Source organism: Macrobrachium nipponense, chromosome 2 (assembly GCF_015104395.2).
Source record: "Macrobrachium nipponense isolate FS-2020 chromosome 2, ASM1510439v2, whole genome shotgun sequence".
NCBI classification, from domain to species: Eukaryota; Metazoa; Arthropoda; class Malacostraca; order Decapoda; family Palaemonidae; genus Macrobrachium; species Macrobrachium nipponense.
The window spans coordinates 110870602-110897724 of NC_087201.1; the positions used below are offsets into that span (position 1 = coordinate 110870602).

General features: G+C 42.3%; 1 protein-coding gene across 1 annotated transcript in view; it reads right to left on the reverse strand.

Annotated features, from left to right (window-relative positions):
• Window positions 1-1064: 1064 nt before the first annotated feature.
• LOC135221275 (cleavage and polyadenylation specificity factor subunit 1-like) overlaps window positions 1065-27123 on the reverse strand; it is a gene marked incomplete at its 3' end in the record, with an annotated part of 70960 nt that continues 44901 nt past the window's right edge. Inside the window, 6 exon segments of the mRNA XM_064259088.1 lie at window positions 1065-1171; window positions 1424-1586; window positions 2031-2212; window positions 2418-2668; window positions 15721-16022; window positions 16947-17164. Of these exon segments, the coding sequence (XP_064115158.1) occupies window positions 1065-1171; window positions 1424-1586; window positions 2031-2212; window positions 2418-2668; window positions 15721-16022; window positions 16947-17164 (1223 nt within the window).

Sequence of the window (27123 nt, forward strand, 5' to 3'; positions counted from 1 at the left end):
CATTACCATCAGTGGATGGTGACCTTGTGTGGAAGTTAAATGGCCGTTCCAGCTCGTGTTCTTAAGCAAATTCCTACATAAAAAAATTCAGGTTTGTATTTGTGTACGAACAATATTTCATAACATCTTAAACAAATTTGAACCTGTGCTAGCTTGATTCCAATGGAAGTATGATGAGTACTTAAATCCATATTCTGATCAAACAGACACAAAAACACAATTGTTTCTCTCTCTCTCTCTCTCTCTCTCTCTCTCTCTCTCTCTCTCTCTAAAACTATCTTTTTTTATAAAGAATGGCCCATAAAGAGAGGCAAGCAAATGCACAAGAAGTGCATAGTTTGCCTCATTTCGATGCACACATACAGACACAGCAACAATGTCTCTAAAGAAAGTTCTTGACAATTTGTACCATATACATCACTTCACAGTCTGTTCATGTTTTGCCATAAATGACAGTGTTTTTTAGAAAAAAATTAACGGGAAAAACTACAATAATCGACTGATGCCTCAGCTGAAAATCACTATTTCAATGAGCTACGACAATCAAATAAGGGCAGTGCACCTACCAAAACAAACCCATCAACCCATGAGTGTTGCCATTTTATTTTCATTTTCAATCAAAACTTTTCTATAACACTGAGGTGCATTTTTAAGGAAAGGTAGTAGAATTTAATGACCGACTATCTAGGCTTACAGTAGATCTGTTAATCTTCTTAAAAAGTAAATACAAAATGAGCTGCCCTGTCCAATGAAATAGCAAAAACAGCAAATATATTGAGCATTTCTTTAAAAGAAATAAATATTGTATCTCTTGCTCACTTTCTCTCTCTATATATATATATATAATACACATGATTTAAGTCTTTCAACCCAAATCCTTCTCGCTGTTAGTAGATGGGGGCTAACCAGTTACCTAGTCTGACACTAGGGAAGATAACTGCAGGATTCAGTTCTTTCCTCTTGTTTTGCATTATTCCTGTTGTCTGTGCCATCTAATTACATGCCATTCTTAAAGAAAATCAAATACTTCTAGTAATCTGTTTCTCCCTATCTTTGTTTCATACCTCAAAATTGTAAGAACTAAGCTGGACAGTTGAAGTATCTTCTTGGCCATATACCTCAAGAGCATCATCATCTTGAATGTCATCAACATTGCTGGCAATCCAGTCACCTGGGAATTATCATTGAGATATCAAAAGTTTCTTTCAAAAACTATGCAAAACCAAATTTTTACAAATGCAACTAATGTAATATGTAATAATGAAAATTTTCACATGAAAATACAAAATATGACTATTTAATATCCTTTGGTCTTCAGGGTATTTTGTAATCTTAGTAGGCTTTAATTTTATAGATAACAATGACTTTAGCTCAAAATAACACTAATTGTGTATATATGTTGGAAATAAAAAATATATCTAACCTAAAGTATCAAGTTTCTTCCTTTTTGTAGGAGGTTCCTGATCACAAGGAACATTGCTTCTGCTACGCACTGAATCACCAAGGTCCTTCTCCGTATATCGTAAGAGGAGAGAGTTTCCTAACCGAGAACCCAGGAAAAGGTATTGGTCCTCACATACAGTCATCTGAAAAAATATTTCACATTAATATTTATCAATATCACTAAGGTTACATAAATTATTCTTCCTGATAGCTTTCAAGTTAAGAAAGGCTGAAAGACAGTCTACAAAGGAATTTCATAACATTGAAAATATCACCCTCAGTCCCAAAAATAAATTGCTTATAATTAGGAAATTATTGGAACCTTCCCTCATTACATAGGACATCTATAAAACTGTTCATTTAGACAGTGATAATATTTACTGAGAGAGAGGGGAGAGAGTATTTTCCAAAATAATGAGCATTCTTTAGTACCTTACTACTTGCATTAATACGTACTTGCAATTAATCTGAATTCCTTGGAAGAAAGTGCAATTACTGTACTCAAATAAAACCCACTCCTTTTAGCTTTGGTAATCAAATTATTAGGAACTGGATTAATAAGGCTGCAGTATGCTGTATATACTTACACTACAGGTTAACACTGATGCAGCAGCCTTGTCAAAGTGAAAGCTACGGACAGACCTCATAGAATCAGCAACAAGAGTTAAAACATACAGCTCACCACCTTTCAATGATATGACGACACGGTCTTCGGTAAGAAATTGACCATATGCACAATCCAGTGATATGACGACGCCTTCTTGTTTTCCTGAAGCACAAAAATCAAATCAAGCAGGATTAATCTATAGAAAATTAAGGCACTGCAAGTATCAGTTAACATGGTACAAAAAACAATATTTCAGCTGCAATACAGAAAAAAACATTAAAATTATGTTTCATAACAACTCTTAAATTTAAGAGTTCATCAATATAAAATAATGAAGACTAAAACTGATACGTAATGCCATACTTACGTAAGGGGAAATTGGTATTCTTGTCACCCATAGAGTTGAGGGAGACTCCATATGGGGGTACTGACTGGGTGAGATATGTGAGCGAGTTACAAGCAAATAGAAGAACTCCACCAATGGGTTTAGGTACAGGGAGAAGTTTGACACAGTCATGGGGGAGACTTGAAATGGACCAAATAACAGGATGTAATCGCTGTCGAATGTTTAGGGAGATGGCTGCTAAGGCACAAGTATCCTGACGGACTGCAACTCTCCTAAAAATATATAAATCTACGATTATTAAAAAAAATTTATAATTTCATGTATACACATACTAGCACAGATTAAGGACTTTCCTTCCAATACCATAAGTTGAGAATGAGCCCAGAACAGATGAATTTCCATTCTGTTTTGAAATCTGAAATCAGAGGTACTGCCAATTCTCCTATAATATGGTAGTTTCTAATATACAAAATTACTAATATGCAAGGTAACCTCAAAATTATAACATGCATCTTTGGTTTGTGAAATGTTCATATTATGTGAGCCCATCTTCAAAAAATGGGGGCAAAAACAATAACTTTAATATATGAGCCTCCCTCAGAAATGTGACCCAGCAATTATACAATGCAACTAAGTAGTAACAGAGCAATTCAAAATTAATTAAGAATACAAAATTCCATTGTTTTTAAAATATCCATAACAGAAATTCTGTATCTATAAATATAGCAGTATAACACCACACCCAATTGTAACAATAATTGTGGACATAAATAAAACAAAACAATCCATGTAAATCATGTCTGCAATAGTGACAAAAATGAAGTTTTCATAATAAAACTAATATTGTAATACCTACCTGAACACCTGAATTAGCCCTGGTCACTGACCAGCCTGAACTATATCCCCATAAATTTACCCACAAAGTGGGTAGTAGTTAACTCTCAGCACTACCAATGCTACAGGTAAAATCTTGTCAAATGAGTTAACTGAGGTACCACTGACAATCCGTGGACTGCCTTAGTGGTTCGTAAGGGGGTTTTGTCAGACTACTCAGTACCTTGGTCAGATCCCAATCTGGGGCTTTTAGCTCCTTTGGTGGGCATGACTGTTCAAAGCTCCTCATCAGCATGGCCAACTCCCATGAAGACGATATGTCCACTCCTTTCATTCGTAAGACTGAGGCTAGAGCAGCCCTGTACCCCTTCACTGCAGATACAGACATATGTTTTTCTGTTCTGAGATATATCAGAAAGTCTGCTAACTGCTGAATAGTGGTACCGAGTGGAGACACGTTCCCCCTACGACACCAATCACAGTATGCTGACCACTTCCCTTGGTATACTGTCGCAGATGATTTTCTGATATTACCTGCCATCTGAGTTGCTGCTTTCTGCGAAAAAAAAAACCCTCGCTCTCGGAGGAGATACTTGACAGTCTCCACCCGTGAAGCGATAGGGACTTCACCGACTGGTGGTTACCTCTCCACGTGAGGCTGACACAGAAGGTTGCTCCATGGAGGTAACTCTCTTGGGCACATCTACTAGGAGTTCCAGTAGGTCTGGAAACCACTCTGCTTTCGGCCATAACGGGAGCTACCAGGGTCATCTTGAGGTTCTGAGACCGCATTACCCTGTCGAACCTGACGGATTAGACAAAAATGGAGGAAAATGCGTACACGTCCAGATTGTCCCAGGGGTGTTGTAGCGCATCTTCTGCTACTGCCTCTGCGTCCGGGACTACTGAACAATACACTTCCAACTTTTTGTTGTACCTGGTTGCGAATAGGTCTATGATCGGTCCTTCCCACAACATGAGCATCCTGTCCACTACCTGTTGGTGGGTACCACTCCGTTCCCAGAATCTGATCCCTGCGGCTCAACTTGTCGGCCACTATGTTTCTTTTTCCCGGAATATACCTGGCCTTGATGTCTACCAGGTTCTCTATAGCCCACTGGTGAAGTTGAACTGTCATCACATGTAACTGCCGAGAAACTAGGCCTCCTTGCTTGTTTATATAAGCTACTACTGTGGTGTTGTGTCCTGACATCAATACCACTGAGTGTCCCTTTACTCTCTCCCTGAATTCTTGTAGAGCCAGGAAAGCTGCTTTCAACTCCAGCACGTTTATATGGAGTTCTCTGTCCTTGCAAACTCCATTTTGCTGACACCATCAACTCCTCCATATGGGCTCCCCAGCCTTCTAGTGACGCATCCGAGAACAGCAAGAGGTCTGGGGAGGATTGTGAAGGGGACACCCACTGTCAAGATTGTCGTCGTCCACCCACCACAGCAAGTCTTTCCTCACTTCTGCCGACAAGGGAATTTGCTCGTACGGGGTTATCTACTGTTGGTGACCAAAACTCCTTCATCCTCCATTGTAGGGACCGAAGTGTAGCCTTCCTTGTGGTACTAGCTTCTCCAGGGAGGTTAGGATTCCCAGCACCACCTGCACTGTCTTGCTGGCTGTGTCTGCTTTCCCAGAAAGGCATTCACACTTGTTTGCATTTCTCTACTCTTTGGTCTGTCGGGAATACTTTGGCTTGTGTTGTGTCTATCCACCATTCCCAGATATTCCAAACGTTGACTTGGATCCAGCTGCGACTTCTGCTGATTCACCACAATACCTAGGCGTTGACAAAGCTGCAGGAGGGGCCGCCCTGTCCCTGAGTAATTTCTCCTGGACTTTGCTATCACCAGCCAATCGTCCAGATATCTTATCAGCTGATCCTGAGCATGCGCCACGCCGACACGAGGGTGAACACTCTTGTAAAAACTTGAGGAGACGTTGTCAATCCGAAGCACAGGACCTTGAAACTCGAAAGCTTTCCTGCAAGACTGAAGCGGAGAAATTTCCTTGAAGACTGATGACTGTATCTGAAAGTATGCGTCCTTTAGATCGACTGTCAGCATAAAGTCTCCGATTCTGACTGCTTGTAGAACCGTTTTCGGAGTTTCCATCTTGAAACTGGTTTTCCTTATAAAACAGATTCAGCGTTGACAGGTCTATTACTGTCCTCCACTCCCCGTTGGCTTTGGGTACCAGGAAAATCCTGCTGTAGAAGCCTTTTGTCGGACTGCATACTTGTTGCACAGCTCCTTTTTCCATCATCTTCTTCACTTCGTCCTGCAGAATAGTGGCCTTCTGAGATTTGTGGGCATAAGTGACGTGGGGTAATGGTTGATCTGTCAGGGGCGGGGGTTACCTCGAAAACGGAATCAAATACCCGATCCTGAGAACATCCACCACCCACTGCTCTGCCCCTAGTTCCTGCCACACCTTCCAGTGATTTGCCAGGCAACCCCCCACTGGTGTGGCCGAGTGATGGGAGGCGCCCATCCTATCTTCTTGAGCCTCTCCCCCTTCCCCTATTGCCCCTTCCTCTGTTGTTTCTATTGTGAAAGGCCCGATGAGTTATCCTCTTTGGGAAGAGGGTCTTGTGACTCTATTAGGGATGCTATGGGTCTCACTGGTTTCCTTTCGAGACATCTGCTGTTGTCTCCCTCCAACGGAATAGTTTTTGACTGTTAGAGGTTTTTCCTAACTGCCTGTTGCACCAACCTATCGTTAGTGTCCATGCTTCTTCTATCTATCGCTTCTTCCAGTATGACCTCTGGCAACAGTAGTTGCGATTCTAAGATATCCCCATTCCTCATTGCTAACAGGGAATCCAAATCCACATTGCGGCTTAGTCTAGCCAATGCTGCATCTCTCCTCATTAGCAGGATATTTGCCCAAACATTGGCACTTACGTTTGTCAGGTACGCAATCGCCTTGGACCCTGACTGTAGTAATCTAATGAACAATGGTTCATCCACTACTTTCCTTGTTGCTTCCGAGGATGCAATTTTCGCCACTGCTGTTGACCAAAGGTCTAACCAGGACGCAGCCTGAAAGACAGAAGAAGCTGTTGCTTCTAACGTGGCAGCCTCTTGGTACGTCATCGAAGGGCACTCCATTTTAACCTGATCCAAGGTTAATCCAGGCCTTAACCTTACAACATTAGGGTTCATTTGTCTAGACAGCAAAGGGACCTTCGGTGTCGTAATAATATTTCCTTTGCTTTATCATTTGGGGGGGGTAATAAATTTTAAATGATCTATTAGATTCTTAAGGAATTATCCCTCCCTGCAATCTTTGCGTTACGTGTTGCAAGACCGATTCCGCATGACTCGAACAAGGCAATTCATACGACACCTTGGTATCCCTCCCTCTTTAGTCCCAAACGCCATGTCAATTCCAGGAGGAAGCATACTGGCCGGTGTTTCTGTCTTCTCGAAGGCTATTGAATTGACGAATCAAATCAATAACCTCTGCATACGAGGCCAGAAACTCTTGGTTTTCTCCTTCCTCCGGCTCTAGTGTACCACTCGTCACGAGAGATGTTGTCTCGCCTCTATCTTCTGACAGACGGCCCGGAATTCCACGGCCGCCTGCCCCTACGGCCGCGGCCTCTTTGATCTTTGCTGGCCGCTGTTGGCTCGATCCCAGATAGTCAGCAGGGGAACGAGAACGTCTCACTCTTTCTCTGCTCACGGATCTAGAGCGAGAATCTCGTCTAGATCTCCAAGATGAAGGCTCCCTTAAGACAGAGGTAAGTTCGTACTTTATTAGCATTGCATCGTTTTCGAGCGTCGGCGAGCCCGGCCTCGGCCTTCTATCCAGACGGACACTGCCTTCCCAGAACGTATCCGCCGAGGTTGCCAATTCTCTATTTTTCGTACTTTTAATAGGAGCCTTATCGTCCTTCGTACGTATTTTGAACGGCCTTACGGGCGAAACTGGACCTGCATTCCATCCTCTGCTGCACCTTTCTTTCGCCGCCAACGTCGATTTTACCAGAGGTATCGCAGTTTTGCGATCCGAACTGGCAACTCCGCCTCGGCCGCTAGCTCGCCGGCCGTCACCTCTCTCGCTTGTTCGGACTCTTGCGAACGGCTTCGTCTGGCAACCTTGTGCTTAATAGCCACTGATTTTCCGACCTTCTTGCTGACTTGGAAATGACAGTCTTCGTCCGAAGAGGAAGAATTGATTCTTCTCCTCTTGGCCCGAGGATCCGCTAGGAACTCCCCGAATCCTCCTCCAACGCCTTGAAGCTGGCGCTCGCCGTGACGTTATCGGACTTAGCGATGACGCCGAACTAGAGGAAGAAGACGAAGAAGGCGAATCACACTTTTTCTTTTTGTCTCTCTTATTCATTCTCTCCTCTATATCCTGTAAACTTCTGCATTACAGTTTGCATTGACGGATCAGAAGGCGTATTAGCGTCTGGGTGCAGCGAAAAAGGCCGAGAATCGGTCTGTGACGTCATCACGCCTGCCATCTCAGAGTGTGACGTATGTTGTGACGTCATCCCTCTCGTAGGGAGAGACTGAGAGGTTTCTGCCTGGTAACCGCACGTTTGCTGCCAAATACCTCCCACGTTCTGCATCGCTGTAAATACTGAGTGGGGGATGAAGCAGCGGCATTAATTCCCATAAATTGCAAGCCCGGGGGATGAGGAACATTCAGCGCTGCCGAACCCTGCTGGAACCGTGACGTCATATAATGCGCAAGCAGACCATCCAAGGTTGGTACGCCTGGTAGGCCTAGCGCTGACCACGTACCATCTAACCTATGCGCTTGAGTAGCAGGAGCCTGGAACAAAGATGGCGGATCTCCCCTCTACTTGCTGGGAACAAAGGAGAGTGCAAATTATTCATAAAATTACCCAAGGCCCCTCTGACGTTTCCGATACAGAACCGCTAGGAGAAACCGAAGGGGTATGAGACAATTCAAAAGCAGGTGGAGAAAAGAAACATATGGAGCAGCCTGGTTTATTACCGATACAAAAGAAGCGGTAAGGTTTGTCATCCAAAGATGGCGTCACCCCTTTCTTTTGTATTGGCTTTTCCCATAGAACTTCTTCCACTGTTCCACCGACCAACCGCGACAAACAGAACACGGATTAGTAACCGTACATACGTTTTCCCTGCACCTACTACACGTTGGATGAGGATCCGTCGACACCGAGGTTAGGAACCTAGAACAAGGGAAGCCACTGACTCCTGGGCATTTCCTTTGTCTCCTCTTCGAAGCGGTAGACGATCCCGATGTTGAGGCAAAATTCTCCATCATACCACGTATACACTCTTACCACACACTGATCACACTTGGAGAAAGAAAAGGAATGAAAAATAAAAAATGAAATGGATAAAGAACGGGCAAACTTAAAAACCGGCTTTAAATGAGATAGACAGTAACACGTCTTATCTTAAAGGCGGTAGGAAAATAACTGATGGGTCACAGGTAGCCGTGGGCATTCTGGGTATACATGCCCCGTGACCTGGTATAGATGCCATTAGTCCCTGGATCTCACAAGTGTAATTTTAATTCTACCGGTTTCCAGCTTGGCGCTAGTAAATCCTAATGTTAAGACCGAAGGTTTGTTTCGTGTATGAACAACTTCATATTGCAATTGCTACGCTTATTGAACACCTCGCCTCCCCAGCAGTTTTTAATTAATTGTAGTTATAAAAGAAGCAGCCATGCCTTCTCCTAAAGCAACTGATTTTGGGAGAGAGCACGTCGTAGGGAGGAATTTCCGGTCTGACGGAAGCTTATGGTAAGATAGGCAAGTCACAAGAGTAGCTAGGCCTCGAGATGGATTTTAGGGACCTCTTCAATAAGACCTATTTTCCTTCCCAATTTGCTGGCGGTGTTTATCACTTTCAGGCAGTGCCCGAGGCGGTATATGGAAGCCCCGTGATTCCGAGAGAACCAGTATCTCTCTCAGTCGACTGCAGTCGTGACCTAGGATGGATATCCAGCCAGCCAGCCTCCCACACTTAAGCCTAGCGGCGTACTGGCACGCCACGAGACTCAGACGGCCAAATCTGAGACCAAGCCGGACGCCACATTTTCTACAAAGGTCCACACTGAACATGGCATCCAGGTACGTCTAAAGTGTAAACTCCAAACCAGCACCTTTTACTACCATACGACTCTTGCTAATTTCATTTCAAGTCTCACTTTTATCCCTCCTACATCAAAAGCCCTTTGTCCTCATCGGGCCACGTGCGTCCCCTTGTGACTTGTTAAAGACTAAGTCTTCAGTGCATACCTCAGTGAAACATTAGAGTTCCTTTGCCCCAGTGTTACAGAACTGAATAATCGTAACTTGTGCAAGAAGTCTTTTTTTTCTTTTATCTTGTCTAATCTGGGATCCTTTTCCAGATTCCCTGAGTCGCGTGTCAAGTCTGTCCGCCCGCAAGTGTTGCATTACCGCAAGATTTCGAAACCAGCTTTATTACGTGAATTTCATTTTGCGCCAGCAATCATTCACTTGAGAGATATTATTAGTCCATGTGGGGACCAGTTGCATTTACTTAACCTTGGCTGTTAAGCAGCCTCTTGTAAATAAATAGCTGTAAAGTAATTAGCTGAGTTTCTGGCGACCTTTCCTCTAGAGTAAATGTTCACTTTAAATCCTTTTTTACGGTAAGTTCAAGCAATTCACTTTGTTTTCCCTCAACTATTTCTGTTTACGTATTGGAGCTCAATCAAGGCCGGGCTCATACGTAACGCAATACACTTCCTGAACATCTGAATTTGCCCGATTAACAAAATTTAATCTAATTCAGCCTAACCTGTCAAAGAAGCATAAGCAGGTAACTCATTATCAACCTGCTATGTGTAAATGTATGTGTCCTCACCTAGTTGTCTAACTCGGTAGGTGAGGATGCTTGCAGAGAGAGTACCCCAACATCAGTCTCGTGTCTAAGGTACCGTCTGAGCCAGAAGCACCTCCCATGTGGTATTCTACACCTCTCATGTATGGAGGGGAAAAGTCAAACCTCCCATGGCTATCTAGCCTCTTATGTCTGGAGGAGAAGTTGAGTGTGCAGGACCTTCGAGTTCTCTACTGCTCACTGACGTAGATGACAGTGCAGAAGTAGTTGAAGATATTCCAACATGATCATCGGGATCTGCCTAACTTTAAAGACCTAAAAAAAATATATACACTCAATACATTTAGACTACCACTGACTATCTAAACCCCTTACAGACTAACTATACAAAGTTAATTATAAAATTGAGTTGGCCACAACAAAAGGACCCAGCGAGTAACCCTGCTCTGAAGAAAACTGAATATCCATAAGGTAGAACGTCATGGAAACTGACACCGACTTCCAAGTAGCCACCTCCAAAATCGCCGACATCGAAAAATTCCTCAAGAAAGCCAAAGAAGTAGCCATCCCCCTGATATTATGCGCCCTTGGACTTGAAGAAGAACTCGAAGGCTCTGAAAGCAATGAAGAACCATCCAACGCTCGACTTATAACCTCTCGCAAGTAGAAACTAACACATTTTTGGAAACAGAACGAGATGGACACCTAGGGGAAAACAAATTTCTTGGACTAGGTAAAAGTTTCTCAGTACGTGACAAATAAACTTTGAGAACTCGAACCAGACACAGCAGCATTTCAGATCTGTCACCTCCGACAAAATGATCCGACAATGAAACTTTAAACGATCTAGGAAAAGGATACATTTCAGACTCAGACCTCACAACCATTTCTGGCATGTATGAAAAAAAAAAAAATATCCTGCCCCTGAAAAAGATAGTCCTCACCACTGCCTGAGTCTCACCAATTCTGCTTGCTGTAGCCAGAGCAACCGAAAATAACATCTTGGTTAGCTCTCTTAAGAATAACGACTCCAAAGGCTCAAAAGCTGAAGAGCTCAAGTCTCAAAACAGACCAGAAATCCCACGAGGGGGGCCCAAAGTGGAAAACTAGAAGTTCTATTCTAAAAGATCTTAATAGATCGTTCAAAATTCTATTGGTTGGAAGCTCAGGCAAGTGAAACCTGAACATGCTACTGAGCATCTACCTATACCCAGCAATGGTAGAATACAACAAATTCTTTCTTCCTTAAAAACAAGACGAAATCTGCTACTTTTGCAACTGATGGACATGTTTGGTAAGATCATAAGATTGAACCAAAAACATAGTCTCTCGGGTTCGAACTCTGAGGAGTAGGCTCCATAGAATTCCTCTTATTTCCTTGTTCATTCTGGTATAACCAGGAAGTAGAAGAAAAAAAAGAGAGGAGGATTGACTGTTCTTGCCTGCTCTTCTCTGAACTTGTGATGATCTCACTCTGTTAAACGCAGCATTCATTTCCTACAACCGTTCATGCGTGAACGCGAGCGAAAGTTGACCAAAATTAAATGCAGTAAAAGCTGGCGAGAACTTGCCACGTCTTGCTACACATCTATCTTCTCCATGATCCCTCATGAAGAGGACTACACAAAAGACCTCCTCCTATCTCCTTCAGATGCCTTGTCCCGAGGAACAGCGACATTGATCTTAGCACCAGAAGACTACCCATTCCTGGCTTTCACAGGTGGGTCCAAGCCACCAGCGCAGCTCGGTCCCTTCTCTTGCCCTGCGTCACTATCATGATGGAGAAAAGACTACCAATTACTGACTGTGGATGTATAAACCCCCTTGGGGGTTGTACACTTGGAGAGACCCGTACATGAGTAGTATACCCTACACAGCCCCGGTTCCATGAGCAGCGCCCTTGGAACCAAAGACAGGAGAATGAACCTGGGTTCGAATTCCTGGGGCTCCCGAGACACTTTATTTTGTAGATAGCGTCCAGGTTCCCGCTCCGGAAGGAGCAGGTGAGCCGAAGAGACAGCCAATTACTTCCTCCCCAGGGAAAGGAAAGGATGCAGAGAGGGAGGTTAGGAGGTGCCAGATGACAAAGACGAAAGACGATGACCCTGTAAAAGCTCGGTGCAACATGGGAAGGGAGGGTGCTATGTCATGGCAAGGAACCGCACCAATCAAGACCAGAGAGTTCGTTTGTTAGAGCAGAGCACTCTGGTCGACAGAGCTGCCTGGTTGAGCCGAGTCGAGTGAGCTGAACAGATCACCACTACATAATTATGAGTGGTAATCGTCAATGAAATTACAGTACAGTAATACCTCAATCTTATGTGATTCGAATTGCGCGAATTTACAATAGTGCAAACTTTTCATTGGAACCTAACTAATTATCATACTCGAGTATTTCACAGACACACGAACGCAAACACAACATTTTTGAATCCTGGAGAAACCGTGCAAAGGTGTTTGTTCAATTTTTATTATGTAATTTATAATTTTTCAAGGTTTTATGCATAAATTTAATTACATTAAATAATAAAAATAATTTCTCTCTCTTTTACTGAGATGAGAGAATACGATGCATGAAGTATGTACTATGCTTACTCTTCTTTCCCACTGTTACCCCTACATTAAGGGGTCAGTTGCCTGATGCGTCTTCTCTACTGCCTTCTATCAAAGGCATCATCCTCCACCAAACCCCTTGTCTCCATATCTTCCTTCACTTTATCTTGCCATCTAATTCTCTGTCTCCCTCTCGACGTCTTCCTTAACAGTTCCTCCCAAGCCCTCTTCTCTTCACTCTCTCATCATCCATCCTCAACACATGCCCCTACCATCTCAATTGCGAATCTCTTATCACTTTTGTAATCTTAACTAAGCCTACCCTTCTTCTTTATTTCATCATTTCCCAATCTCTCAAGCAGCAATATTCCCATAATCCACCTCAGCATTCTCATCTCTGTTCTCTCAAGCTTTACGTACCTCATCTTTTCTTCTTAAGAGCCCAAGTTTCTGCTCCATACATTAACACTGCTCTTACCACTGTGTTATATATCTTGACTTTTAGCTTGATTGTAGCTTTTATCAGTTTTGAAATATTTTCATATAAATAACAATAATAGAAAAAATTCGTCCTTCAGTCAACTTTGACTCGACCGAAATGGTAAAAAAACTCAATTGTAAGCTAAAACTCTTACATTCTAATAATATTCAATCATTTACCATTATTTTGCAACAAATTGGAAGTCTCTAGCACAATATTTTGATTCATGGTGAATTTATGAAAAAAAAAAAAACATTTTCCTTAAGTCCGCGCGGTAACTCTTCCGAAAAAAATCAGAAATTTTTTCGTCCAATTGTCGTAATGTTTGCATCATTTTAAATTAGCCGTTACATAAAGTTTTATATATGAAAATGTGCACAATTTCAAGTAGAATACAACAAAATACAACCCATGGTTGTAACTTTTATCAGTTTTGAAATATTTTCATATAAATAACAATAAGTGCCAAATTTTCAACCTTTGGTCAACTTTGACTTAACCGAAATGGTCGAAAAACGCAATTGTAAGCTAAAACTATTACATTCTAGTAATATTCAATCATTTACCTTTATTTTGCAACAAATTGGAAGTCTCTAGCACAATATTTCGATTTATGGTGAATTTATGAAATAAACTTTTTCCTTATGTCCGCGCAGTAACTCTTCCGAAAAAATCATAAATTTTTTCATCCGATTGTCGTAATGTTTGCACCATTTTAAATTAGCCGTTACATAAAGTTTTATATATGAAAATGTGTGCAATTTCATGTAAAATACAACAAAAAACAACCTATGGTTGTAGCTTTTATCAGTTTTGAAATATTTTCAAATAAATAACGATAAATAGAAAAAATTCGTCCTTCGGTCAAATTTAACTCGACCGAAATGGTCAAAAACTGCAATTGTAAGCTACAACACTTACAGTCTAGTAATATTCAATCAATTACCTTCATTTTGCAACAAACGGGAAGTCTCTAGCACAATATTTCGATTTGTGGTGAATTTTTGAAAACAGCTTTTTTTTACGTCCGCACATAACGAATTCATGCATCATTTTGTGATAATATTTTCTCTGTGTTGCCTTGATTGTTTTACAATGTGTTATATACCAAAATGATTGCAATTTAGTGTACTATACAACAGAAAAAAATTAACTCTTTAGCTTTAACTTTTTTGCTCACAGCGCGATTTGTATAAAATTATATATGAAATTTTTTTTCGCGCTGTCATATATCCCAATATTTATATATGATAATGATATTTTTTTTCATTTCTGATGGTTGCATACCAAACTTCAGGCAATGACAAAAAAAGGAGCCAAAAATGAACTCTTAATCCTGAAAACTAAGCGTGCTGTGATTTTTTTAAAAAAACATTTTTTCCACTTAAGCGCTCACTCGCGAACGCCACTGGCATACGGCAGACGATTTTTAAAATACCGCTTCGGCGTTTAAAGGTTAATGCTTATATTAAAACATCTTATCTCTCTCTTTCTCTCATTTGTAGTTAGTGGTAAATAATTTTTAATTGATCCATTTTTTGGCTTATGACATTCTGAGGTTAAGATGCTTTTCAATCAAAATTATTTGCAGGTTTACGATGCATGTTCCAGGGCTCAACACTTATGACGCAGATGGCACCGATCCAATGGAAGAAATATAACTCCAAAAGGCAAAATAATCAATATTTGAGGTATTTTTTATGAAGAATGTAATAAAAATGCAGCTTACATAGTTTTCATTACATCCAAAGTATTAAAAGTAAGGTTTTCTTACGAGTTTTGACGATTTTTTACAATGTTCTGGCTTATGACAGGTCTCAAGAGCGGAACCCCCTTTGTAAACCGGGGATTGCCTGTAAATGTGCTGTTCTAAAACATACACATGTAACTAAGAATTGTATTAGTCCAAATAAAAAGCACAGTTTGTTCATGCTAAGGAATTTCAGAACAGAGAAAGAGACAGAATAAAGAATTGCTTAAAAGCAGTTGAGAAGACTTCTAAAAATAGATTGGTTGGGAGGGATGGGAAAAGAAGAGAGAAATACATTGTACATATGTAATCTTCACACACAGTTTTACCAACCATTTATTTCTTTTTTTAAGGGTAATGTATTCAGCTAACCTTTAAATGAAATTACAGTAACTTTAATTTCATTTAAAAGTTAGCCTAATACTTAGGAAGCATGATTAGTCATATTTAGTGTTCAAACTTTAGAAGTAGGCATTTATTAGCATTTTAACAAACTGTGCCAAACCTACACGAAATTTCCCCTTGCGCGATGGGGTCTGGAACTTACCTCGCATAAGTAAGGATTACTGTATACCTAGAGCTAAGATAGTTTAAAAAACAAAGTGGATACTAGTTCTAGTCTAGATGTAGTTAACTTCTACTAGTTACTATCTAAACAATTAATTAATTGGATTTTTCTTGCTGAAGCCTTAAAACTAGCTGGTGCCATCAATTATGACAACTGAGAATTGGGCTTATAAGCAAGTAAAAATTCCCAACAATTATGTCCATTTGGTTTTCTTAATGTAATATTTTATTAGTAGTAATATAATAAGCATTTAAATTTTCTAAATAAGGCCCTAAATTTCATACAAAATGGGATGAAGCCTTACCCTGGGAAAGTTTTGATGGGTTCATATAACAGCATGAGAGTAGGGTCATAATAGCCATGTAAAAACTGCATATCTAATATATTATCAATGTTGGTTTCAAATGTTTTAGGATCTATAATGTAGGACTGCTGAACAGGACCTCTTGTGAATGGACCACTTGTGAATTCAACATCATCTGTGGGCAAGGGGGTCAGACGGAAGGGCAATATTACAATCTTCTTTCCGAAGATCAGCATAGCAGCGCATCTGGCCTCTGGGTCTACACGGACCAATGGTAAGCAAACTGTCTGGACCCATCCACCCTGAAAATTTAGTTTTTTTTTTTTAAACCTAGGATGAATATCAAACTGAAGTGGACTGACAATAAAAATTTTTGTGAGCAAAATGAAGAACAGAGCTACATTACTAAAACCCTATTTGAATCATATTTTTCTTTAAGAATTGCTTTCTTTGACAACTGTTTTTTTTCCCAGTCTAGACTTGTATGTACACTAGGAATCTTTGGGCTATCTACTAAGCTTTGTAAAAAATGAAGACTATTATCCTACCATCTATTTCATAATCCAGTCAATCTGAGGATACAGTACACTGATTTAACATATCACCTTGAAATAAGAAAAAGTTTTTTTTATTTCCAATTGCAGTATCTTTACAGAATATCTTTTTCTTTTAAATTTTATTACACTAATAACTTCATGGCAATATCAACCAATACCCATATATAACCTACAACAAATATAGTTTTAGGAGTAAAAATATGAGACTATATTTGTGAAAGACTGAATAGAAATGGTAAAATATAGCAAAATATAGCAAAAACTATTAATAATTAATGAGTAATCTATTAGTTACAATGCCTTAGCCAATAAAAATAAATTATCTACAGTCACCATTCTGCTTCTAAAGCTTACGATATTAATAACAGCTTCTGAATAAAGTGCAAACCACTGTTTTACTAGTTTAACATAACAGGCTATGATAAAGAATGTTTTATTTCAACAAAAGTAACTTATTTTAACAAAGTTATCATAGATATATACAAAAGTAATTAACCTTGAGTTTAACATTTAACATTCTTATGAAACAAATATATGCTGCACAATACCTCATAATATTGAAGGCCAAAAGTTTCAAGAAAAGGATTACTCATTTCTTCAGAAAGTTATGTAAAAAAGCAAAAGGAAAATACAAGAGCTTAATGTACTTATGTTGGAAACAAAACTTACCCGTATATCTTCTTTCTCAAAATAATGTAAGGATACAGTTCTAAGATTGTGATTAAATGGATCATACTCCACAACAGAAAGCTTTGCATCTTTGAAACCCAAGAGCAAAGAGTCTCGTAATGGTGACAGAGACACTGATGCCATTGTAGCCACATCATCATGCAACTTGTAGGTTGCCATGCACTCAAGTTTAACTTTTGGGGGTAGACTAACTCCATCTGCAAAGAAAGGTTGAAGTAACACTTGTTTGTTTGTATGGTGATTTTACGTTGCATGGAACCACTGGTTATTCAGCAACGGGACCAACGACTTTACGTGACTTCTGAACCACGTCGAGGGTGAACTTCTATCACCAGAAATACTGAATTAGTAAAACTAACAATTATAAAAGGCATGTGAAAAACATTTCTTCTGCACTAACACCATAGTAATAAATCTCATACCACTTTTACTGCAATTTCCACAGTGGTCCACATATAGAACAGACCTTCATGTATGCCATTTCTCACAATTTACCAGTTTGTCCTACCATCTTCATTCTACTACATACTTCCATATTCAAACATTTTTCATTTTAGACTTATAACTCAACTCTCCTTATCATAGTACTCCCATATCAATATCACTTTCCAAACAGTCAACAGTCTGATTGACAAGTCACAGAAATTTCACTTGTAATATGACCTCCAAAAATGCACTCAAGCCATGAACCCCAGCACTTTATTCTCATAATCTCCCTTCAATTCCTTTCCCATTTTCTCTGAAAGCGCCCATGCATCCAATGTGTGAAGTAAGCATTATAGGTACATCACCAATTTCTTATTACATGTACTGACTAAAAGGATAGTATGTAATTTCTACATCACCCAGACTGTTTCTTGATCATCCATATTTAGTAGTTTACTGTATATCAGTTTCAAAAGCTAGGATGCTTTACCTCCAACAAGGCCCAACCTGCACCTCCCTCCTCTTTTACTGGTGTTTTTTATGCATCTCCTATAATAAACCAACTTTTTGCCTTTGATACAAGTTAGGTGCAACTCTATACCTGCCCCACAGCATCTAAACCCCACTTCAAATGGTGAAGCCTGTCGTTCCCTTCCTTCATGGTCATCATACATTTACTGTACAACATTTTGCTTACATTGACTTTTTCGCTAACTATTCATTCCATTCTCCAATCTTTTTAGCATCTTTAAGACCTCTTCTCTGATTTTGCTCTTAACACTAATTCATTTGTATATACATGTACTAATAACTTTCAAGGGTTTCTAAGTACTCCTTTGCATCTTTCTCCAATAGCCTACTCCATATAGCACTTAGAAATGAACAATACACCTCTAATGTTCTTCATTTTAATATCATGATATAGAAATATAACTATCCCAAATGAGTGGACTGAGAATAAAAAAACATACTTTATATCCAACATTATTCTTAATGTCTGCTGGTGCAAAAAACTTTTTACAAATGCCTTACCCTGTCAGAAGCACCAATGAAATCATTTTTAACTCATTCTGGTAACCATGTAGGCATAAACTTATGAATTTGGAACATACTGCTACTATACATCACCAACCTTGAGCATAATGGCCCAGTCCAATGGAGAGAAGTATGAAATGGTAAATAGTGCCCACTATAAACAAGGTAGTTAATTCATTGTAAAAATTAACACTGGCAAGCATACAACCTTCCAATATGTAGGAATCAGGATATCCCTTTCCCAATGAACAAAAAAATAGAAGGAAAGTTTACATCCAGAAGGAAGTCTGATAAATACTGTACATCAAATGCATGGGCTCACTTCAATAATCAACCACCAGTGTACGACCCATACACGTGACATGCTTGATCGGCTAACGTAGCCAAAATGATATTGTTAAACTACAATAAAGTTTTGTACATACTTACCTGGCAGATATATACTTAGCTATAGTCTCCGACGTTCCGACAGAATTTCAAATCTCGCGGCACACGCGACAGGTAGGTCAGGTGGTCTACCTTACCCGCCGCTGGGTGGCGGGTGGGAGTATGAACCAATCTATCTCTCCAGCCAGATTTTTTCTCTTTCACCTGTCTCCTGAGGGGAGGCTGGGTGGGCCATTAGACGTATATATCTGCCAGGTAAGTATGTACAAAACTTTATTGTAGTTTAACAATATCATTTTTTTGTACATGAACTTCCCTGCCAGATATATACTTAGCTGATTGGCACCCTTGGTGGAGGGTAAGAGACAGCTAAAGTAATAAGGAGAGATAAGAAACAACTGATGTTGTAGGATATAAATAACCTTGGTTCTTACCTGTCAGGCAGAAGACTTCATTGATATTATCTCTGAGTCTGCGTTGCCTGGAGAGCTACAGCTTATGGACGTGACCTGATGCTGAAAGACTCTCGGATCTACCACTGGGATAGTGATCCCTTTGTGTGGTAGAATCCAGTCGGATCCTGTTAAAGGGAGTTCGTCCCTATCTTAACAGGTCCTAACCACTACTACTGCAAGGAGCCACACTCATCAGACCACCTAACCAAACTACTAAAGATTAGTATTACGACCTAAAGAGATGCCTTCATGCATCCTCTTTAAGGCAACCAACACAACAAATACAAGGGGGAAAAATTTATACTACTAAACAGGATGAGTTCCAGCTCCCTGCCCCAGCACTGAATCCGCAGATACGTACGGGCCAAGGCGAAGCATTTTCGTAAGTGATTCTCACATCACGTAAGTAGTGGTTCGCGAACACTGACTGACATCTCCAGAATGTTGTCTCCATCAGATTTCGCACGGACATATTCTTGTTGAAGCAAGAGAAGTTGCTATGGCTCTTACTTCGTGTGCTTTCACTTTAAGAAGCCTAAGATGTTCTTCTCTGCAGGATCCGTGTGCTTCTTTGATGAGGCTTCTCAAGAAGAAGGACAATGCGTTCTTCGACAATGGACGAGTAGGCTCTTTTACTGAACACACAGTACCTCTCGGTTGGCTTTCAGTTGCTCTTTTCTTCTAAGGTAGTATTTCACCATTCTCACTGGGCAAAGAGTTCTCTCGGTTTCTTCTCCTACCAAAGAAGATAACCCACGAATCTCGAAGTTCTTGGGCCATGGACTTGATGGGTTCTCATTCTTTGCAAGAAAACCAGGAAGGAAAGAGCAAATGAGAGAGTCCTCCTTAAAACCCACATTACCATCAATCGCCTGAAGCTCACTCACTCTTCTGGCGGAAGCTAGAGCCATCAAAAACAGTCTTCCTGTAAGGTCTCTGAATGAGGCTGAATTAGGGGGTTCAAACCTAGAGGCCCACCCAAGGAATTGAAGGACTACATCCAAATTCCAGCTAGGTGTCTTAGATACTGCATTTTCGTTGTATTAAACGACCTAATAAGGTCCTGTAGGTCCTTATCTTCCGATAAGTTTGGGCCCCACCCCTGTGCCTGAAGACATTCGCCAACATACTACGATAGCCTTTAATCGTCGAAACGACTAAGCCACATTCTTGTCTTAAGAATAAAAGAAGTCTGCGATTTGATTCACAGAGGTACTGGAAGAGGAAACGTTATTCCTCTTGCACCATCTTCTGAAGACATCCCACTTCGATTGGTACACTCGTAATGTGGAAGACCTTCTCGCTCTAGCGATTGCCTTAGCAGCTGCTGACGAAAAGCCTTTCGCTCTGGACCAGTCTGAAGCCTGAGCGTCAGACTGAGAGCGGGAGGTTTTTGTGGTACCTGTCGAAGTGGGGCTGTCTGAGTAGATCGCTCCTTAGAGGAAGCGATCTTGGAAAATCCACTAGCCATTCCAGCACCTCTGTGAACCAATCTTGTGCTGGCCAAAAGGGAGCTATCAAAGTCATCCTCGCGGGGAATCTGACTCTGCGAACTTTTTTAAAGTCAACCCCCAGAATCTTGAAGGGGGGAAACGCGTATACATCGAGTCCTTTCCAATCGAGTAGGAGGGCGTCTATCCCTATTGCTCCTGGATCCGAGATGGGAGAGCAATACAGATCCAGTCTTTTGTTCTTTGCAGTTGCAAACAGGTCTAAGAGAGGCCTGCCCCACAACTTCCAAAGGCTCTGGCAAACATCTTGGTGCAGAGTCCACTCTGTGGGAAGGACCTGATCTTTCCTGCTGAGGAGATCTGCCCTTACAATTTCCTTTCTCCCTGTACGAATCTGGTGAGAAGTTTTATCCCCCTTTCTTCTGTCCACAGAAGAAGATCTTGCTGTTTCGTACAGAGAGAAGGAATGCGTCCCCCCCTGTTTCCTGATGTATGCCAGAGCCGTGGTGTTGTCCGAGTTTATTTGCACAACTGCTCCTGTCACATCTGACTCGAACTCCTTCAGAGCAAGCCACACGGCTATTAGTTCTTTCCTGTTGATGTGCCAGGAAGACTGGTCCCCATCCAGGTTCCTGACACCTCCTTGGTTCCCAGAGTCGCCCCCCAACCTGTTTCCGACGCATCGGAGAACAACACCAGGCTGGGTTTCTGGGATTGAAGAGGCAGTCCCTGCGAGAACTTGTCGGGATCCGCCCCACCATGCTAACTCCTTCTTGATTTGAAGAGTAATTACGACAGGGAGACTTCAAATCCTGAGAAGGACGACTCCCATTCCGATGAAGAAAGAATTGGAGCGGTCTCAGGTGCAACCTTCCTAGGGAAACAAATTGCTCCAGTGAGGAGAGCGTCCCCAGCAGACTCATCCACTCCCTCACTGTGCATACTTCTTTCCCTAAGAAGGTTGTTACTTTTTCGAGTCCCGGGCTATCCTCTCCTGTGACGGAAAAGCCCGAAAACTCAGAGAGTTCATCTGGATCCCAGATAAACGACTCTTGAGCGGGAATCAGACTTGACTTCTGCAGATTGACCAGAAGTCCTAAGGAATAAGTCAAATCCAGGGTTTTCTTCAAGTCCTTCAGACAACGATCTCTGGAATTGGCCCTTATAAGCCAATCGTCGAGATAGAGGCGAAAATCCTCACACCCCTTCCAGGTGAAGCCATGTGCACATTCCTCATGATGGCCGTAAAGACTTGGGGGTAGGGGGGCCGTGGAGAGGCCAAAACACAGGGCCCTGAATTGGAAGATTCTTCCCCCCATCATGAATCTTAGAAACTTCCTCGAGGAAGATGGATTGGTACGTGGAAGTAAGCGTCCTGTAAGTCCAAGGACACCATCCAGTCCCCTGGACGGAGTGCTGCTAACACCGAGCAGTGGTCTCCATCGTGAACTTCTTCTTTTCGACGAAGAAGTTCAGGGCGCTTACATCCAACACCGGTCTCCATCCTCCTGAGGATTTTGGAACTAGGAACAGGCGGTTGTAAAAGCCTGCCGAAAGATGATCTGCCACTAGTTCGATCGCCTCCTTTTCCAGCATCTGTCTACCGCTAGTCGGAGGCTGATTCATGATGGGGTCCCTGTATCTGGCCGTCAACTCCCTCGGGGTATTCGTCAAGGGAGGCCTCGAAAAGAACGGGATTAGATAGCCCTTCCTCAAAATAGACAGGGTCCAGGCATCTGCGTCTTTCCGGGCCCAGACTTCTGCAAACTGTAAAAGCCTGGCGCCTACAGTTGTCTGAAGGACTTGAGTCTTACTTGGGAGGTTTGATTGACTTCGTAAAAGTCCTCCCTCTTCTGTTTGGTTTTCCGACCCTCTGAACGAAGAGGATCTAGAGGTAGATGCCCCTCGAAAGGGTTCCTGAGAGGTCGGCTTAGCTTTCTTTGTCTTAGTCTGGAAGGTAGGGCGCGGCTTCCTTGCAGACTGTGCTAGAAGTCCTGCGTAGCTTTGGCAGAGAGAGCCTTCGAAATGTCTTGAACCAGGTGTTTAGGAAACAGCTGTGTAGAGAGCGGCAAAAAGCAAAGACGATCTCTGAGCATGTGAGACCGATTTTGTTAAAAATGAGCAAAATACTGATCTTTTCTTCAAGACCCCTGCTCCAAACAGTGAGCTATTTCGCTGGCCCCATCTCTCACCGATTTATCCATACAGGATAAGACACAATTAAATTCAAATCTCCGGAGAAAACGTGTCCGGTCCTTGAGTTTTCTTGGCTAGGACCTCCGAGGGACCAATCGAGAAAGTTGAAAACTTCCAAGACTCTAAAATGCCTTTTAGAATGTGATCCATTTCATTCATTGCCCACGTTGTTCTGGCCGAACTTCAAAGCTGATCTTCTAGTGGCGTCTACTAGTGCCGAAAAATCTGCGTCAGCTGAAGACGGAAGGCCCAGTCCCAAGGGTTCTCCTGTCTCATACCAAAATCCTGTCCTTCCTGAAAGCTTCGACGGAGGAAGGCAAACATTGTTTTTTCCCCGCTTCCTCTTTAGTACGCATCCATGAACCGAAACTCTTGAGCGCTTTTCTTCATAGAAAGAGTCGGCTTCATTCTCACACACGAAGATCCTTTCGTTGCTTTCGCTGTGGAGAACAACGAGTGTGGAGAAGGAGGAGCAGTAGGGCTCAAAGACTCTCCGAACTCCTGAAGGAGAAGTTCTGTGAGCTTCTTGTACGAAGAAACTGTTGCCGATGTATTAGTTTTCTTCCTCAGAGGCTTCTGGTCTTCTTGAGGAGGAGAACGGGGATGAGGATCCTTATGAGAATCCTTAGATGATTTCCTAGCTGGGGTACAGTGCGATGAAGGAGACAAACGTCTTGAATGAGGAGAGATTCCAAAGTAGAAAGGCGTACAGAGAACGACGAGTTGTAAAAGAAGGGCGCTTATCCGAAAATTCTTGTCTAAACTCGCATTCTCTAGAAAGACCACGTCTATCCCTGGGAGGGACTACGAGAGGGAGAGCGCCTGCTAAGATCCTGGCGCCGATCGCGAGGAGAGCGGCTACTAGGCGCCGAGCGCCTATCTGTTACAGGGCGCTTAGAGGAATCCTGGCGCCTACCAAGCGGCGAAACGTTGCTAAAAATAGGGCGCCTTTCAGGAGCAGGGCGCTCGAGAGGCTCTTGATGCCTACGAAGCGGAGAGAGCGGCTGCTACGCTCCGAGCGCTTAAACGGAACAGGGCGTTCGGCGAGATCTTGGTCCTTACCGAGGGAGAACGTCTGTAAGGCTCCGAGCGCCTAACAGAAGCAGGGCGCTTGAGGCGTTCTTGACTTCTAGCAAGAGAGACCGATGAGGAGTAGGGAGTCTCGAGAACGAAGAGCGCCTACTAGGAGAACGAAGCAAACGAGGATCAAGGTGTGTGTCTTTCTCCAGGAGAACATCTACTAAAAGAATGACGCTTACCAGGAGCAGGGCTCCTACTAGACTCTTGATGTCTTACAGGGGAGGACGCGAACTCCATGCGATGAGCGCCTACCAGTCACGTTATCCGACGCCTCGACTACAGTATCGGAAGGAGAAGTGCGCCTACTTCCAGAAGGCATTCCACCTAGGTTCTCTGAGAAGACGAGGAGAAGAAAGAAGAGACGGCGAAGACGAACCAAGTCTTCTATGACCTGAGCGACTCTCTCTTCTTGCACGAACTCTAGAAGAAGGAGAAACAGAAGGGGCTGAGCGCTACCCGAGGCAGGAATCCGATTTGAGGAAATATCTTCATAGTCCAAGGAGCGCCTATCCGTCGAATGGCGTTCTCGACACCTCCGAGCGGGAGTGGTGTTTCCTCTCGTTGAAATGTTACGATGAGTAGAGAATCCTCAAAAAGAAGGAGAAGAACCCGATGCAAGGAGAGCGCTCTTCCGACGAAACGCGCCCTCGATCTCTTGATGGGAGAGACAAATCCTTCCTTCTACGCGATCTCGATGCCAAGGAGTCCGCCAAGGCTGTGATCTGAGCTTGTAGGGCCCGCTAGTACTCGAGAAGGAGAGTCCCCAGGATCTTCTTTCCGAAGCAAGCTCAGCGCGAGGCGCGGGAGAAGGAGGGCGATCACCGGATCTCCTAGGCTTCTTTGCTTGCAAGGAAGCTACATCAGAAAAGTCTTCTGGCTGGACGCTAACGTACTGAAGGGAGCCTCCGGCAGCCCTCTTCAACGGGCGTGACGCCTCCTTAGAGCTCCACCCACGCTTAGTTCGGCGAAGGAGAAGAGGATGACGAAAAACACTGGCGAAGAATATTCTTCTTCTTACGATCCAAGGCAGCCTGGGAGCGAACTTCAGGATCTGCCGAGGGACGCCTGACCGGTGGGGCTCTCCCTAGCCCTCCTGCGGCTTTCGACTTTCCTCCTCCACTGGAACTGGGAGTCTGGAAGAGGTCTAGGCCTGGAGGCACTAAGGAGCCGGTCAGACGCACCCTCCACATCACTGGGTACACTGCACTTATCATCACTGACACTCTTACCTTGCTCAGTACGAAGATTCTTGTCTTCCTTAGAACAGGAAGCTTTTGAGGCCGCCGCCTCCGAAGACGAATCTACGGCTTCGGTGCGGGGAGCAGGAGCTGAGACCTGGGAGGAAGGTTCTAAAACTCATTAATGTTATTTCATTCTCACTCATTCTCGACCTGCTCGAGCTCCTTGAAGAAGCTTTACGTACCCTATCCCTTTCAAGTTCCTAATATAAGAAGAAAGAGCCTTATATTCATCTTCGTTCAAAACCTCACACTCTTGACACGGGTTACTAAACGAACATTCATTCCCCTACATTTAACACAGAAAGTGTGAGGGTCCACCGCAGCTTTCGGTAACCTCACCTTACATCCATCGGTCACACAATACTCTAAACAAAACCGGAGTTTTGAAAACAGAATCAAATCAAGACATTCTACAGGAAAATCCAGCGCAAAGTCAATAACGGTCCACAATAAGCGTATGCCAAGCCAACATAGCGCAATACGTCACCAAAATGTTCAAATCAATCTCCAGGCAAGCGAGAAATGAAGAATATATCGGAAGAAAACGACAACAGTTGTTATCGCTTCAGCGACAGAAAAAAAATCTGGCTGGAGAGATAGATTGGTTCATACTCCCGCACCCAGCGGCGGGTAAGGTAGACCACTGACCTACCTGTCGCGTGTGCCGCGAGATTTTGAAATTCTGTCGGAACGTCGGAGACTATAGCTAAGTATATATCTGGCAGGGAAGTTCATGTACAAAAAAGGTATATAGTGTTTTTTCTTGGGCACATTCTGAACCAGCAAGTACTGAATGAACCAGGAGGGAGAAAGAAGGGGGAACCAAGGGGTGTTATGTGGGATGAGGGGTTTCTTTGGCCTGGCTTCTAAAAATAAGACAACATTAATTATACAGACTGAAGGGGATGTCAGAAAGGGAGGGCTTCAGTGTTTTGAAGAATTTAGGAATAAATATGAAGCCTTGCAGAATTATATTTTATATACCAAAATGTGAGAGTATGCAGGAGAGATTACCATAGGAGTGGACTTGTTCCCAATTTTTTTGTTTGTAGTTTTCCACTGATATTCTTAGCAAATGATTATCTTTTTTATTTTTCCCCAAGCCTCTATGGGGAGGTTGGAATCAGGAAGGGCAGCTGTTTCATAAAACATCTGCCTAAATAAATTAAAAAAAAAATGCAATGAACTGCTCAACAAGTGTTAGCAATACTATGATGTCACCCTGATGGAACCTACAGGTACATCAACCAAACTCTGTGACCCTATAAAGACTACAGCAACAAGAGTGGTTGTGGCACAAGAAGCAAGCTCAACCCTTGAGATTTGGAAATTTATATGTAAATGATTGCATGTCTTCAAAAACGTTTGGAAAATAGAAGTGTAGTCCATGCAGTGAACTCCCTAGAAGGGTTATAAAGTCCGGAAGAGTGAGATGGTTACAAACTTCTGTACAGCAGTGCAAGTAGGAAGGAAGGAATACTTTTGGTACTGTTCTGTCTGGAGATCTTAAAAATAGTGTTACGTACTAAGGTACACAGGAAAAACATAAGGTACATCAGGCAATGCACACTTAACATCGTCATAGGTGCAAGTGGCACTCATTATTCCTGCCACATTAGTAAGCAAAATTATATAGGAGGCCAAAGTCAAAAGGTTGAGTCAGTGTGCTTTATTATTATATTATTGTTATTATTATTATTACTATTATTATTTCTTATGTTAAAAAGAATGGTAGAGTTAACTGAATTTATCTTATAAAGAATTTTCTATATTTTTCTCATAATTCGTCTTTCATAATCCACGAGACTGCTAAGTAATTGGCCTATATTCATGGTGTTATTCTGGTACTTTGAATGTCAAGGTCTGGTATTATCAATACTAAAAT